We start from the raw sequence: 12,098 nt of genomic DNA, 5'->3' as shown, positions 1-12,098 counted from the left end.
TCTGAGAAAATATAAAATGTTAAATTCAAAATTCCTTGTGAATGTATTATTTGTGCCATACAATCAGTATATTAAAAATCTTGTATGTCTGTTAGGAAGCATTTTTTGTATCTTTTTTTCATTCTCAATTTTTAGGAGCCTTCAGGTATTTCACTTAATACAATCCAACACAGGATAGTATACCCTTGGGGAGCAGTAACTAATATCTTTAGTTACAAATCGTTTATTTGTGCATTTTGGCCATTCTTATGATTAAGACATTAGCTCATCATCTCTGTTTTGTTTTTTCCTCTATCATTTCTTATTATTAACTTTTTGTTCCAAAATGAGTGAACCATTAGCTTCTATTCCATAGGAATGTAGATCCATAGACATTTCCCAGTAGACAAAGGAAAATCTATAAAAGCTGTATCATCCCCTGGGGCACTGTCTTCCTGGTTGGCCTAATGGCCTAAAATACTACTGGTCTGCACCCTCGTGTGGAAGACCTGTTTGACTATTCCCTTGACATTAAGCATTTGTCAGTGATACATAGTTGTTCACTTTTTATATATGCAAATCCATATGTAGAACTTTAATGAGTATTTTATGCCATACTTATTAAGAAATCATTTTAGTGAGGGGACTTAATTTTATAACTCTTACATTTTCAATAGTTTTTATTCATCACCACTGCAGTTATATCCTGTGTGCATTTTTTATAGTTTTAAATTACTTTTGTCTGTGCCTAAGTACACAGGTATATGGTATTTATAGTCATTTTATTATGCTAGCTTTTAAAGAACTTTTCAAGAGGACTACAAAATGGACATGTATTTAACACGGTGTTTTGATGAGATGAGATAAAGGACAAAATATTTATTTCAATTCACAATTTATTATAAAAAGATTTACAACCATAAATGTTTTAAGCCTTAGAAAAAAATTATTTGTAGCACTTTAAATATGCCAGTGCTTTCCACTTTTGAAGTTCCATATATCTTACTTGCTTTCCCCATTTCTTCACTTCTATTCCATTTTGTTAATTTCATCTCACCAATTGCAAATTGGTTACCATATTCTCCTTGAGACAAAAGGCGTAAGAGTTCTGATAATAAATGAGTTTGTACAATAAGATACTGTGGACCATGAAGCACGGTGTTCAGTGACCATCTGAATTCCTAAATACATGTAATAATTACACTAAAGAGCAGTTTGCTCGGTGTAGGTAATTTAGGGGATTGGTTTTTGAAAATCTTTTGTATATAAAGTGAAAACTCAGCATCTTTAAGAATTAACATTGTGGCATATAGGGTTTTTCATGGATAGAGTTTTTTTCCCCTATATTTTCTTTTCTTTTAAACTCATCTTATCATATTTAGACTTAACTTTTTAACAATTGAAATTATTCATAGCAATGTTTAAAGATAAATGCACTATCAGGCTTTGAAATTTTCTTATTTTTGTAAATATTAAGACCCAGGATACAAAGTGAGAGCTATATTGTGGATTAAGTGAAATATCTCAAGGCTGTGCTGTTCTGATAACTGAACCCGAAGTGACCTTTCTCAGACACAATTACAGAGCTGTATGTTTTTCCTTTAATTTCATCAGGGGTTTAATTAGTATACAAATAAAACTTCCCTTATCTTCCTTTCTACCTAATTGGCTTGTCTTCGCTTATATATGAAGTATGTGAAAGTGGGCTGTAATTAGGGTGACCGTGTTAACCTTTTTTTCTCAAATGTACTGTTGCCTAAAGGCCTCAAGGCCTAAAAACAGTGCTTTGGATTATTGCTTTGCAATCACTATGGCTGTCCCATAGGTTTTCTCATGAGCAGAAGGGCTTTGGGTGCTGCAGGTTCCCACTGCTTAACAGGATCTTCATTCTTCTCCCCACTAAATGTTTATTGATTATCTCACTGTTCCAGGCTCAGCCTCCAACAACTTAATATCAGGTGACAGTCAGGAGAGTTCTCCAAGTAATTAGAGTTGAGCATTGGGGGAACAATTAGGAGCAGAGTTATTAAACTTGATTTATCCTATTCTCTCCTGAACAGTTTCTTGGATATCAGAACATCACACTTTCACAATCTACCCTGGTTGAGAAATTAGTGGCTAACCTGCTGCTTATCATTGTTGCCTTGCTGCCTTGAGGCGCACCCTTTTGGTTTCAGTCACTCACTTGGAAATATTAGAGTCCATAAAGTTTATCAAGGGTTTTAATTAGATCAATCTGAACAGAAGAAAAAGAAGCTCAATAAAAAGGCATATTATTTCAAGCACAGTGTTAAGAATTTCAACAGTTCCATTTTAATCCACAAAGGTAGGGTAGTTGAATAATATGACTAACATTTTGATTGTTTAAACCAATATTTGGCCCTTGAAGAATGAATGCCCTTATGCCTAGGTAATTCAGTATTGTCTTTTCTACTGATGCAGGCCCTTGATGTTTTTTTTTTTTTAATGGTGGTATTCCTTACTTCTTTAAAATGGAGAGTACTATTCTGTTAGATTTGATAGGCATTGGGGTGGCTAGGTGGTGCAGTGAGTAGAGCGCTGGCCCCAGAGTCAGGAGGACCTGATTTCAGTTCTGGCTTCAGACACTTAACACCCACACCCACACAAAAAACTAGCCGTGTAACCTTGGGCAAGTTACTTAACCCAAATTACCCTCCCTGCCTCCCCCCCTCCAAAAAAAAGATTTGATAGGCATTAAAAAAAAATTATACCTGTGATTTCATCAGCTAAAGGGGCCTTCCTGTGAGGAACTTATCCGCCTTTCTAATATAGATAGCATTGCCCCTGTTCTCAAGTTTATAGTCTTAAAGAGTTGCTTGGGGCATTTTGAGAGATTAAGTGGTTCAGGTTCATTGTCAAGAGGTGGAAATGGAACCCAGGTTTTCTTGGCTCTTAGGTCAGATCTCAGCTATTCACTGTGATACCTTGTCTCTCATGTCCATGATTATTCTTTATTTTTTTTCCAATTTTTATTTTTATTTAACCACTTTGCAAAGCTTACTTGTAACTGTATATGTATATAGAACATTTTCCACAAGATTGTTTGGTGTTAATGTAGGACACTCAACCATCCATGAAGATTCTCTAGAACAGAGTATGTCAGCTGTAACTTTTATTTTGTGCCTCTGTTCACAGGCAGTTGAAATGGCAATAAAATGTGTGTATTACATATATTTATACATGTATCTATATGTTAATATAATTTAGATCTTTTAAAATATATCACAAAATTTTTAGCAAGTCAATTTTATAATGGTGTCAAGATCTTGGAGTTGTTTCCTCTGTGAGGGAAATTAGCAACATTCCGTCTGTATTCTTCACCCCTGCCAGGTCTCTCACACATTAATTCTATTAATCGTAACTGGGACTAGAAAAGAGGAAACAGTTTATTGAAGCATAGTGTACCAAGCTCTATACTTGGAATTAGAAGACATCTCTTCAAATCCCAGCTCTGACCAGTATTAAATTTGTGATTATAGTCAGGTCATTTAACTTATTTGAGCCTTAATTTGCTGATATGTAAAATGGGAATAATACTATTTCCATTATCTAACTTGCTAAAATTATAATGTATTACTTTCTCATGGTGTGCGACTAAGACCCTAGGTACTTCAAGAATGATGACAGTATAGGGCAAGGTTTGGAACACCCTTTAAAAATGGAAAGTCTATCATCACTTCTCATCTGAATCATTATCTGCCTAATTGGACACATTATTTCACCAGTGCATCTTTCATATAGATGCCAAAATAATCTGCCTTAGGCATAAAATTATCCATGATACTCTTTTGCTCAAGAACCTTCATTGACTATTGTTTTTAGGATAAAATATAAACCCCTGATTTGAGCATCTAAAACACTACCCAGTCTGGCTTCAGCCTCCTTCTAGGTTTATTATGGGTTATGCCTTCTTGCCCTTTCTTTGTACTCTGTGTTCTATTCATAATGGTCTTTTGGTGCTTCCCTGAATTGGGCATTCAATCTTCTACCTCTCTTTCTTTGGACAGGTTGATCTTCATGCTTCAAATGCCTTTTCTCCTCACCCCTACCTCTTCAAATCCTTCCTTCAAAGCTCAACTTATGTACCTTTTCCTTTGGGAAAATTTTCTTGATATCCCCTAGTTGTTAGTGCTTTCTCTCTGTCCTTTGATCCATTCACATACTGCATTTCTGTAGTAGAATTTAAGCTCCTTGAGAGCAGGGACTATTTTCCAATTTATCTTTGTATTCCTAGTGTCTAACAAAGTATCTTGCACATAGAAGGCACTTAATAAGTATTTGTCGAATTGAATAATATTATGACTCTGTGATGGACTGTATGATTTCTATCAGAAAAAGTATCCTGAGGTTTGAAAGTATCAACACGATATTTTCCTTAAGTAATAAAATTTTCAGGCATAACATTCCTCACAGACATTATCTACCAGGTCATAGAGACATTAAAATCTGTTTCAAATGAAGGAAATACCCTTCTCCTAATTCTCCTTCTCCTCCTCCCCCAACACTCCCCAACACATATCAGGTTATCTAGTTTCCAGAGTTGTGAGGAACTTGCTTTGTAAATCTTTATGTACTTTATAAACAAGTTGTTATTTATAGGATTAAAAGGTCATAGATTAGAGCTGGCCAGGGACTTTAGAGGTCATATTAGTTGAACACTCTACTTTTAGATAAGAAAACTAAGGTATAGAGGTTAAGTGACTTGTCCAAGATCACACTAATGATCTCCTCTGATATTATTGACATGGATATAACCTTGGGCTTTCAAAGGCAATAACAACAAGATGCAAGCTTTAGGAGGTCCAACAAAACTAGAAAGTCTTAGCTTCACAGTGTATGTCTGTCCTCCAAGGACAAACCCAGCGAAGTTTTGAGAGGCTCCTTACCAGAAAGTTGGCTACTAGGTCTTAAAATCTTTTGATCTTAGCCACTATTAAAACTGTCTGTTATGTGTTATGGAAGGAATTACTCAATAAGATGACAGATTCTTTATTTTTAATCTTATTAAGTCTACTACTGAAATAATAAACTGTATTCTACACTAGTGGTAGGTCACTAGTGACATCTCCATAAAGAAAGTGCAATATTTTTACTTTGAAGATCTCAGAGGACTTCAAATTTCTAAATATACTTTTATATTTCTAAGGATTATTTTTGTGTCCATGAATTCCTTAATATTGGAAAAAGAAAGTTTCATGTGGGCCTTATAATTTAATATGTTTTACATAGTTGGAAATTTTCAAGGACATGTTAATTCTGAAAATTTAACATTTTAGTTTTACTTAATAAGCATTTACAGTACATTTATAATGAAACTTCTGGACTTTTGAAGCATTAGTGGGTTTCATGGCACTAATTTGTAATTAAACTTTCAATATATGCACTGCAAATTATTTAGATAATTGCCCTATCAATGAGAAATATTCGAGAAAGCATGTTTTTGTGAAAAAAAAAATGTTATAAAGAAGATAGTAGTCAGTAAACATTTATTAAGTGGTAACCTATGTGCCAGACACTGTTTTAAGTGCTAGGGATAGGAATACAAAAAGAGAAAGAAGTCCTTGCCCTCAAGGAATTTACAGTCTAATAAAGGAAGAGAGCACACAAAGGAAAGCTGAATAGCTGGGGTGTAGTGGGGAGAGAAGGCACTGGACTTGGAGGCAGGATGAAGAAGTCAATCAGAGAAGTCCCAAAATAGTGCAGCCAGGTGAGAAATGAGATTTCTCAGCTGACTCTCCTTAAATGGAGGTTTGGTGTTTGTGACCCCACCCTCCAGTCAAAGAGGCAGAGGTTGGAGATGAGGTGGAGAACCTAGGCAAATGAGACTTTTCAGGATGATTCAGAAGATTATCCCACTAATGAATTTCCTGGGAGGTGGAAGAGAAGTCAGAGAAGACCTAAAGTGGTGAAGTAAGGTGTGAAATGAGAAGATAAGAACAAAGATGAAAATAATCATAAAGTCAGCAAATGGTTTTTAGACTTGATTTCACATTTTAGCTATATATTAAGGACCAGTTCTTTTTTTTTTTTAAGCAGTTGGGGTTAAGTAACTTGCTCAAGGTTACACAGCCAGTTATTTCTGGGTGTGGTGCTAAATATCTGAGCCCGGATTCGATCCCAGGTCATCTCTACTCTGGGGCCAGTGCTCTTACTCATTGTGGCACCTGGCTGCTCCTGGACCAGTTATTTCTAAAGAAAATTTTTTATATCTTTTATTTTCACCTCACCTACCTTTCCCAATATCTCTCTCTCACTCAGTGCTAGTCTTTTATAACAAAGAATGAAAAATATGGAAAAGAAGACTGATCAGCAAAACTGACCAACATATTAAAAAAATCTGACCTAAATTATAAGCATTATTTGAAATGCATAGTGCCCCCCTCTGTATCTAAGAGGAGGAAATTCCTTATCATATTTTTCCTTTGGGGAGCCACTATAGGAAAGACCCATTATTTCATCAGTGTGGGAACCAAGGACAATCCTATGATTAATTTACAGTTTTAGAAAGTCTACCAAGAATCAGAGAAATGACTTGACTAGGATCGTACTGCTTATAAGCATCAGAAATGTCTACCTAGTTTCATGTCTAGTACACATTTGTCCTCTGAAGTTCCCTTGCAGTGACTTGAAGTTTTAGGACCAGATGTCAGATTTAAACTAGAAACAAATTATTAGAAAATACAGAATCAAAAAATTTTGTATTAATAATCTTTTATGGTTGGTTGATAATTGGTGAATAAATTTTTATTTATCTTAATATCAACATTAGACATTTCCAGGTAAATTTAGATAATTTAATTTTAACCCATTAATTACTACCTCCACCTTAAGAATTAGTATTAACAATAAAGAAGCTACCATCAATATATTACCCATTCTTAAAGTTAGGAAGAAATGGATAGATTATACCTGAATCCAACTATCCCTGAAAAAAAAATTCCCTTTATGCCATAAGTGACATATATGGTCATTCAGACTTTGCTTGAAGTCCTTTAGTAAAAGAGAATCTACTGCATTCTGAGGAGCTCCGTTTACTTTTTGAATAACTGCAATTGATAGGAAATTTTTTTCTTAAACTTAATTTAACTCTTTAACAGGCCATTACTCTTAGTTTTGCTCTCTGGGGTCTAGTTGAAAAAAAATATCATCTGTCTCCCACATAATAGCCTTTCAGATACTTGAAGAATTATTAATCTAAATACTTAAGAGAAAAAAAGACTGATTTAATTATGAGAACTATATAGTAAAACCATTTGGAACTATAATATAAATGAAAATAAACAGGATATACCTTTTGACCCCAAATTACCACTACTAAACATATTTTTCAAGGAGATCAAAGACAAAAAGGTCCCACATACAGAAAAAAATATTTATAGCAACTCTTTTTTGTAGCAAATAATGGTAAAAAAAAAAGGATACCTTTCATTGTCTAATGGCTTGACAAATTGTGGTATGTGAATATAATGGAATATTATTGAGGTGTAAAAATTGTGATTGGATACTTTATAGGAACTTAAGAAGACTTGTTTGAACTGAAGCAGAGTGAAGTTAGGAGAACCAGAATAGTTTAAATGTTTGCTCACTTCAATAATGTAAAGGAAAACACCACTGAAAGACTTCAAACTCTTAATCAATGAAGTGACTAATTTTAACTTCAAAAGACTGACATTGAAGCATCCCTCTGCCTCAAGATAGAGAAATGGTAGATTATAGGTGTGGAATTAGGCATAAATCTTCAGACTTGACTAATGTATTGATCTGTTTTGCTTAACTGTGTAACTTTGTCACAAAGGAAAATTCTCTTGTTTGGGAAAAAATGACTGGGGCATAATAATGATAGAAAAAAGCATGAATAAAATATAGTTTTTAAAAATGATTTAACAACTACATAGGTTTAAAATGATTTAACAGCTACATATGTTCATTTAACTTAAACATGACCATGGAGTGTTTTGGTTTGGTTTTGTTTGACAGCAAACACAGATTAAAAGAAAAATATATTCATAGCTTCTTTAAATGGGTTTCCACACTCCCGAGTTCTATAATATCAATATTATTGAATATTTTAAGGGATTTTGATCTAGCACTTTTATTGTCTTTGATTGCTGTTGAGTATTTATTTTCTCTGGTGTGTTATGGTCCATGGGGGTTACAAATAGTCGAGACACAAGTGAACAACAACAATTTATATCTCTGGTGGAATATGTAGAACTTTGAAACTAAGTAATCCTAGAAAAATATTTCTTCATGTTTTTATTTTAAGAACTTGAAGTTTTCATGTATTCAGAAATTTTGAGGGCAAATGATATTTTTTTACCTTATACATGAAAACTAAATATTTCCAAAAGTAGGTATATAATGTTAATAGCCACATGTTATTTTTAAATCCTAGCAGATTATAATTTTTAATTAGCAAGTGAGTAAGAATTTTGTAGAAAATCTGTTAAACCTCGGTGTGTAATGGCCCCAATCTACTTTACAGTCAGTCGGTATTCTTTGTTTAATAGCCTATGGCATAAATTGAAGTTAATTATCAGGGCTGACAAGTAACTCTGTTTTCTGTCTGCTTGCAGAGTCTCTCTGAGGCAAAGATGGAGCTGAGAAGAAAAGATCAATCTTTGCGTCAGCTCAATAGACATCTTACCCAGCTGGAGCAGGACAAGCGGCGACTAGAGGAGAGCATCCATGATGCAGAGAGTGCCCTCCGCATGGCAGCAAAGTGAGCATGCAGACCTTGGGGAGATCACTTAAAACAGACAAAAAGATCAATTCTTACTTTCATGAGCAGGGTTTTAGCCCTGGATAATACAGTGTTAGCAAACAAAAGTACAGCTATCTCTCTTTGAAATTCACTGATACAGTCTCAAAAAAGAAAACTCTTTGCTCACCATAGTAAGGGTGTATGTTAAGGAGAAACTTCACAAAAGCATAAAAATCCTGTACAGTCTTATAGTACACATAGTTTAGGCTTTCTGTAGTCATTACTTCTTTGAAACTCTTGTGTTACTGAGTATGAAATATTTGATTCTTCTATTTAAAAGTCAAATCTTATTTATTAACCTTTCTCACATAACTTCTCCCCAAGACTGAACTGTGTTTGTATTATCTTGTACTGTAGTCTTCAAAACATTTGTATAAATAAATATTAAGTAAGTTAGGAGATTAATATGTTTATTATGGGATTTTTAGTGACAATATCAATGTGTAGGAAAATTTTTAGAAAGAGGCTTCATTATGAATTTTGTTTTTTTCTGACCTTATATAGCAATTGGCATATACTTTATGAAGAGAAAAAATTGAGAAACTGCAGAAATGTACAAAGGACATATTTTGTATTTTGTAGCAGTAATGAAATTGAAATCAACTAACAACTCTGAAGAAAATTTATTTTTCCTTGTACAATGGTATAACAATATAACAATAATCTGTTTAGAGTATATAATAGATTATTACAATTTATGTGATAATGATAATAATATTACAATTTTATCACAAAACTACCCTGAAATAAGAAGGAAACCACCAGATTAGATATTAGGGAAGAAAGTTAGCAAATTTTGGCTTTACATCTGTAGATTCACTCCTAGCTAGCTTTGGAGAAATCACTTTTGCTCAATTAACTGACAAAAGGCCAACCATGTCACCCATGTAAAAATAACAATTTATATTTTATAAATAAATCTCTTTGTATATATATGTATGCATATATTTTGGTCTAATTATGTGGGGAATGCTACCATGTAGAAATTCTTCTACTGAAAAAAATCAGGAACGTATTTCTAACTTATAGTCTTAAAAAGTTTTTTGGGACACTAAGACTGTAAGTAACATTGCTTTTCACATAGCTAGCGTGTCAGAGGTAGGGTTTCAACACACATCTTCCCAACTCCAAATTCAACCTTATATCCCCTTTGTCATCTGCCTCTCAATATATGTACCAACCTTATACAAATAAACTTAGATGTATGTGTTTTTATACATATGTATATATTCATTTATAGAGGAAGCATATGTTAGAAGCATAATTACATAATATGTCTGTGTAGGTATGACATAAAGTCTTGTCAGAATATAATGTTATACACCCCTGGTTTTATATGTGAGTGTTAATTTTTAAAATTCATATAACTTAACAATAGTTTTCCCAGTTCTGTAGTTAACTAATGGTAATAGTATGACCTTGGAAATGTCACTAAACCTTTCTTAGTTTCAGTTTCCTCAGCTGTCAAAATGAGGCGATTAGAATTTGTCATCTCTGATTCCCTTCCAATTCTAACTTTCTCTGATTCTAAGAAAATTAGATGATTTGGCTTTATTTGTAAAGTCTTTTTATGTTGATAAACAGGAAAACGCAAAATCATTGTTAATTAGGAATTTATACAGTCTGTAAGTCTATGTCCCTGTAATACAAGCTAATAGTAACTAATTTAAAAAATAGTTTTTATACCTTTAGTAATTATATTCATTAACTATTTTTTAAAAATCATGTACTTTGAACAAAAGAAATGCCATTTTATGACAATTTTACATATTCTTAGTCAAAAGCAACGATGTAAATTTTGTTAAATTTTTATGACATAAAATATGGTACATATAAAATAAAGGCCAATGTCTATTTGGGTAATGTTTGTATTCATAATGCATTGACACCAGTGTGATTTTGAAAGTATTTTTCGTGAGAATAATTCAGTCTTCAATTTCTTTAGCACATTTTCCATTATGAACAACATGCTTTTTTTTTCAACTTGGAATTTTATCCTTAAAGTCCTCACTTTCCCATCAAGTTCTCCTTCCCGTAGTAATTTGGCAACTTAACAGTATGGGGGGGGCAAGAATACTATTAATATAGTCAGTCTACACATTTTTGAGAGAACATTAACTTTTATTCTTAGTAATAATGATTTATATTAGTTTATTACTGTTTTAATGAAGTTTTTATTTACATAAAACCTAGTCTTTTCTTTTTCTAGAGACAAAGAATGTGTTGCTAATCATATGAGATCAGTGGAAAGTGCTCTTCATAAGGTAATATTATTTATTTTTATAATTTTATTTAACTTTGTTATTATACCATTTACTTGGATTTATTTTATTAAAAACATATGAAGTACTTTTGCTCATTTAAAAATATTTTTAATAAAATCTCAAATAATGAAAATACTCTATTATTTCAAAAGATAAATATATTTCTTACTTTTATTGACCCCAAATTTATCCAAATTTCAAAAATCTACCCCTTGAGTATACTTTATTCTCTTAATAAAATTATAGAAAAGAAAATTGTCCCCAAACTGCTATAATTGCACTTGAATCATTTGTGGTCTTTGCTGAATGAAGTAGAGATCATTTAAGATTTTTACCTGTCTCCTAATCATAAAATGTTTGACCACACGGCCTATCCTATTACCACCATGGACCCTGCTGCCCTAGAAATACAGGTCTAATATATTGCCTTTGGTAGTACTTAGATGCCTTAGCATGACTATAAACTTATTTAATTAAAATTTGTCTTCATCCTTTATAAAAAATGAAATAAAAAGAGGGAAACAGATATATAGAAAATGTAATCATAATACTTAAACTAGTATATTATATTTTAAAAGGTAGACATTTGAACTGTTTATATGTATCTTTATTTTACATATGTTCATGTATATAGGTATATGTGTGTGCATATAAAAACATACATGCATTTTTGCATGCATGTATACATTAGAGTTGAAAGGGAACTTAAATATCTCCTAATCCGTCATCATCATTTTCTAAAAGAGGCATCTGAGATCTAGACAGATAGAGTAACTTACCTAAGATTATACACCTAGTGACTGGCAGAACTTGAACTGAAACCCTATTTTCTTGACTCCCAGTCTCATGTCATAAACTGGCTGAGGCTGCCCAGCCAGGCTGGAGGGCAGGATTAGGAACTGTGGTTTCATTCACTGATCCTTAGTGGGAAAGAGCTATACAAGAATGGGAAGAGCATAGGAAGAAATCCTGTGGTTTGTATCAAGGAGAATCATTTCATAAGAATTCAAGAAAGGATGTGTGTGTGTGTGTGTGTGTGTGTGTGTGTGTGTGTGTGTGTGTGTGTGTGT

The 12,098-nt window shown here is 33.0% G+C and overlaps 1 protein-coding gene across 1 annotated transcript in view; it reads left to right on the top strand.

Moving 5' to 3' along the window:
* The window catches only part of CCDC171 (coiled-coil domain containing 171), a 555,758-nt gene that overhangs the window by 359,239 nt on the left and 184,421 nt on the right, over positions 1 to 12,098 (top strand). The window contains exons 23-24 of the mRNA XM_069090675.1: positions 8,577 to 8,722; positions 10,974 to 11,028. Of these exons, the coding sequence (XP_068946776.1) occupies positions 8,577 to 8,722; positions 10,974 to 11,028 (201 nt within the window). The remainder of the gene's footprint in view (positions 1 to 8,576; positions 8,723 to 10,973; positions 11,029 to 12,098) is intronic.

This window comes from Petaurus breviceps, unplaced genomic scaffold, assembly GCF_028583685.1.
Source record: "Petaurus breviceps papuanus isolate PSGF00001 unplaced genomic scaffold, PetGlider_PUasm1.0 187, whole genome shotgun sequence".
Taxonomy (NCBI): Eukaryota; Metazoa; Chordata; class Mammalia; order Diprotodontia; family Petauridae; genus Petaurus; species Petaurus breviceps.
Note: the sequence above shows the minus strand (reverse complement) of the source record. Positions and strands in the feature narration are given on the sequence as shown.